General features: G+C 45.7%; 1 protein-coding gene across 1 annotated transcript in view; it reads left to right on the forward strand.

Annotated features, from left to right (window-relative positions):
- The window catches only part of LOC106743240 (dipeptidase 1-like), a 105,115-nt gene that overhangs the window by 81,641 nt on the left and 18,056 nt on the right, over positions 1 to 5,418 (forward strand). The window contains exons 6-7 of the mRNA XM_014616877.1: positions 532 to 664; positions 5,030 to 5,180. Of these exons, the coding sequence (XP_014472363.1) occupies positions 532 to 664; positions 5,030 to 5,180 (284 nt within the window). The remainder of the gene's footprint in view (positions 1 to 531; positions 665 to 5,029; positions 5,181 to 5,418) is intronic.

A 5,418-nucleotide genomic window follows, 5' to 3' on the forward strand; every position in this document is an offset into this window, starting at 1 on the left:
CTCCCCGTCGCGAGGGACGATATTGGCGTTCGATTACCCGACTACGTCGGATGCTCGACGGCCGATCCGGGGAATGCAACATCCGTCGAGCACCGCGAGCGTTTAACCCGATCGCCTACGCACCGGCCGGAGGTGGATAAGCGCGCGGATTATCTAGAGCACCGCGCGCAACACCTCTCCCGCTTAAATATACACTGAGAAACCCATTTGGTTGGAAGTATTCTCGAACAAAATTCTACGAAATTCTTGTCCACGTCCTACGCGGTATTGTTACAACTAATCAGAATGCATTGATACTTAATAGTAACCGGATGAGTATCTAGGAAAACTGCATACATTTCTACCAGGGTAGTAGACGATGTTCGTATAGTGTCCCGACGGGGTTTAATATTTTACAGCCAAGAAAGATGGGTATGTCGGCTTGCCGTTCCTATGTCAGTTTTAGTGCTTTTCCTCTATACAACGACCTGATAATAAGTGCGTAATATAATAACACGCGACCGCCTCGCTCTCGCGTTTGTTTCTCCGCAGTTTTGGTCCGCCTACGTTCCTTGCGGCGCCGCTCAGTTAAACGCAGTTCAACTTTCGCTGGAACAAATCGACGTGATTCGTCGACTCGCCGAAATGAATGCTCAACACTTAACCCTGGTTACCTCCGTCAAAGGTGAGTACGTACATCAACAACGACCCGCATCCAACGCGTTCTCTCACCCCTGGATCCTCCCTTCCTTTTATACGGCAGTTATCGGTCGACCGCGCACTTCTTTTTAGTATCGTAGACATTAACGCTTTCTTTCTCGTTCTTCTCTCCCCCTCCAAAGAAATTACGATTCTATCCTACAGACGAATTAGAGTCGCCCGCGTATTAATTTTTTATCAAGAGAACTATAGGTGCACATTTATCTCTCGTTCCCCCCCCGTCTATCGATCGCGCAAACGACGAGGGAACGTTTTTTTTTTTTAGATTTGCTTTCTTATAAACTGCTTCCGGCGCGAGGATGCACAGTATAATTACATATTCAGCATCTGATAAGTAACTTTTCGTAATATCACGATGGACAATGCGCGGCACCTGTGTCGAGTAAGCACGAATAGGATAACAGGGATCACTTGCGAAACGGACGGAAACTTCAGCGATGCCAAAACGCGTCCAATGAATTTGGCCCGAGGTATTATGAGAAATCTCCATTGTCTTCCGGCAATTCGGTTAATACGGAGTGAACCTCCTTGTAACCGAAAGAATTCCCCTGACCGTCGCCGCGCAAGCGTCGCGTTATTAAATGTAACACGCTAACCACGCCGGCAACAATAGATATGGAAGCGACGGTTCTTAGAGAAAGTTTCTCATCGGGACGATCCGAGGAGGATAAAGGGGACCCCTAGCTATTAATTGCTCGACTTCTCTAAAGTTGAAGAGGAAAGTCGTTATTGGATTCGACTCGATGGCATAACTTTGTATTGCGGAAGATTTACCGCCAGTGGACAAAAGTATTAAGCTATCGGGACGCCATAATCGACGGCGGTTCTTGCTGATTCACGAGACAACGGAGAGATCCGACTTCTATATCCGATGTGAAGAGGATATTAAAAGTCCCGACTTCGCCGATCCTCCCTCCGCAAGGCGGAGGATAATGCTAGTCGGATCTCGAACAGGCCCCTATTCCTTCGTAATCCGAACTAATCTCCGACAAAATAGACCGGTATTTCGTTGCTTTTTATTATTTCAGTATTAACGCGACAACGCCTAGAGCTACGATCAATTTCCCGCCCGTATCTGGACTGTGTGTGCATGTATGTGTAAAAGAACGCAGTTTATTACGGTTACGAGCACACTCGTGCCGAATTTGGAAAAATATTTGTCAGGATTCACCGCACCAAAAGTTCGTGCTTCGATGTAGAATCGCGAAAGGTCGAATGAGAGTTTTTTATTGCACGAACGTCCATTAGCGCTGATGACTTTTGAGCCATCTCTATTTTTTGAAGAGGACTGATTTGCCGTTAAAAATTGTTGAATCGACATATCGTCCGTTAACGAGGATTTGCGAAATGTCGGTGAAATCAATGGATAATAATGGAGCATAAATTGCGTCGATATACGCAAATACGCAACAGAGCTATTTACAGGATACATTCGCGGGAAGAGGGGAAACAATACCGGCGTTGAAATAAGGGACAAACTGCGCATGCAGGCCGAAAGAAGAGAAGACGCCGGAGCGAGGGAGGATAGTTGTGAAGATACACGCGAAAGCGTGTGAGAGTTTTCGCGACAAGTAACTCACTTCAGAAACCCCGCTGCCATTTTCATAAGCTCGTTGAAATCAAATCGAGGTCACGCGCGAGAAAAAGATAAGAATATTACATTCTGCGCGAGATGCAAACCTCGCATAAATAAACGATGCAGAAGAACCGTACTGAAGAAAATCCCGCAATTTCCCGACGAATCGTGCACGGTTGAGTCTGTATTAACGAAAATTTTACGAGAGATCCGATTACGAAGTTATTTAACAGAAAAAAGTTACACGAAACTCGACGAATTAAACGTTAGCGAATAAACGACAAAATCGTACATTTATCGCAGATTTTATTCACAGTAAATTATTTAAATGTAACTTTTCTCGGAAAAAAACTCGAAAGAAAATACACGCGATATTTAACATTAAACATTGAAATATTTTGACGAGAGAAAGCGATAATAAAGAGAGAGAGAGAGAGAGAGAGAGAGAGAGAGAGAGAGAGAGAGAGAGAGAGAGCTCCAGTTAATTTCTCGGTGAAGAAAAATCGACATCGTGTTTTGGCGGGTTCTCGATATTTCGTCTGAAGAAGCAAAAGCGTTCTGCCACGGATACTTTTAAGAAAATGGGCAGTCGATTCACAAGTGCTGCGTGTGCGAAATCAAGTTGCGCGTATACATGTACTGTCGCTGGAAAATGAAAGAGAAATGCGGGAAGGGCGAGCGGAGGAAATATAGGACCCCGCGCTGTGTCGCAACCAAAAGCCTCGCGCAGTGGAACTTACCGTGAGTAACACGGTCCGGAAAGCTGTCAGCCATTTTCATAAGCTCAAGAAACTTCGCCAAGTCGAAAGGAGGTCGCAGCGGGAAGAAGGCAAAAGGTGGAAAAGCCAGCGGCTCGTGCATGCGAACCTGTCGCACAATGGCGTCCTAGAAGGGGCAAAACCGCAATTTCGGAAATTCACCGCGCTGAATCTCACGAGCGCTGCTGGACGCGCAAGAAAACGCTATTAATTAATAGCTAACGGGATATTTTGAGGAGCCACTTCCGCGTCGCTTTGCGCGCGTCATGCACACATGAGGGTGGGAAGGAGGGAGGGGAAGGGGGAGGAAAGAGAGAGGGGGGGGAGGAAATTTAATGCAGTAATTAATAACGAAAACAGGAATCTCATTAAAGCACGGGGGAGTATTCATTTAGATTCGCATTCGTTTTATTTTCGGGCGAGAGCAAGCTGCTTTCGAGGGTGCTTCAAAGCGGCAAAGGCGGGGCCGGAACAGTTACAAAAAGAGATTACCAGCTTTTTAATTTTCGAGATCAGTGGTGCGTTTCTCAAAAGATAGCGCACGGCTTTCTTGTATCGAGATAAAAGGTATTAAATCCTATTAAATTTTATAAAACGCTTCATAGCGCAGTCCGGCGCGATGAAAGCAAATCGAGCAAGCGTAAAAACTCCGGATTAATATTAATTTTGTATCTCTAACGGCCGGTGGATTTTCTTCATAATTGTACCAAGGTTTTAGGTTACTCGCAGTGTTTACGTCCTGGTCGTTTGTACGAATTCTCATGGATAATTAATCGACGGAACTCACGATACCAACGGACACATCTCTAACGATGAAAATTTCCAGGTGTAAAATACCGTGAAACATTATAAAACACTTTGTAACATGCCACGGCGAAATAAGGGCTTTTAAATTAAGCCAGCACATAAGAGCTGGATTACTGTTAACGTCCTTGGATTTGCATTGAAATCGTCCAACGAATTAAAATCATTCCCCATCTCCCGCGGTCCGCGGGGAGTTTCGATTATATCGCATACTCCAGATAATCACCACGCTAAACGATCTCTACCAACAACTGCGTACAGAGAAATAAACAAAGCACTGTCAATAGAATGGGTCAGTAATAAGAAGCGCAGCGTAAGAACTTTTATTGCCGAATGAATGGAGAGCAACAGGACGATAAAAGTTTACGAGTCTGACGGATCCGTCATTAATCCTCGGCTTACAGATATACATGGATACACATATATACGCCGTTTTATCGCGGCAAAGCGGACTTTAGAGTCGGGATACGCGTTTAAATAAATAACTCGCGCGGTTCGACATATTCGATGTAAAAAGTACGATAAATCAGTCGGCTTAATGCCCGGGCGCCTCGAAGCAGTCTGGAAGTTTCAATGAGACGATCGACAGCACTCCTGAAAGCACTTCCGAAAGCGGATTTAAAAGCCGATTTTTACCGATCTTTTCATTTACACTTCACGCCCCGTCCGGAGCAACCGACTTTCCGAGATTTCGTTTCCGATCTTCTCGCCGATGGTCGTAAATAATCTATGAGCGCCATAATTCCGCCCGATCCGGGGACCTCGTTTAATCTCATAAAGTGTCACTTTAATCTCGCCCCGAAAAAAAAAAAGGAAGAAAGGTTGGCACGAAGGGGGGAAGAATTATAAAACTCGCACCACGAAGGCGGGCACGACAAAAAAATGGACGAAACTTCGGCTGATTCGCGGAAGGAGCGTAATTCGGCCGAGAGCAAAGTTCGCTGAAGATGATTCCAAGTTCCGTGAGAGGATGAGCCTCGAATAACTCGTGTACTTAGGTGTTTCCCCACGTTCGAGTATTCTCCGATCGCAAAGTTCATCGTGAACGGCGTTACCGTGGTTTTTGCATGTTTACGACATCAGACTGACGTGAGATACGACGAAGTTACGCGCGCGCATCGCTACGACGTTGCGTTTCTTCGACGGAAGGATGGAAATCATTGTTGGAAATTTGCGTCTTGTGTTTGTACAGGTCTCATCGAGGCGCATAGAGAAGGTAAAATCGCGAGTCTAATCGGAGTGGAGGGCGGTCACTCCCTGGGAAATTCTCTGGGTGTCCTCAGGACGTTTTATGGCCTGGGAGCGCGATATCTCACCCTGACACACGCGTGCGATACCTCCTGGTGAGTATGAGTTGTGAGTGTACGAGATTCTCGTTTGAGAATAATTAAATCGTTCATAACCTACAAGAGAAAAACGTTATTCCCTCCTCCAAGGCGCCGTAACTTATCTTGGGACGCGCGCGATTTATTAAACGACATTTTTACGCCGCTTGGTAAATCATGCCTGTTCAGGAATATGGACATCGCTGAGACGTCGCTCTTTCTCATTCACGAAATCGAGATTCTCTTTTTCTCGGGG

The sequence above is a fragment of the Dinoponera quadriceps genome, unplaced genomic scaffold, assembly GCF_001313825.1.
Source record: "Dinoponera quadriceps isolate SergipeBrazil2010 unplaced genomic scaffold, ASM131382v1 scaffold616, whole genome shotgun sequence".
Taxonomy (NCBI): Eukaryota; Metazoa; Arthropoda; class Insecta; order Hymenoptera; family Formicidae; genus Dinoponera; species Dinoponera quadriceps.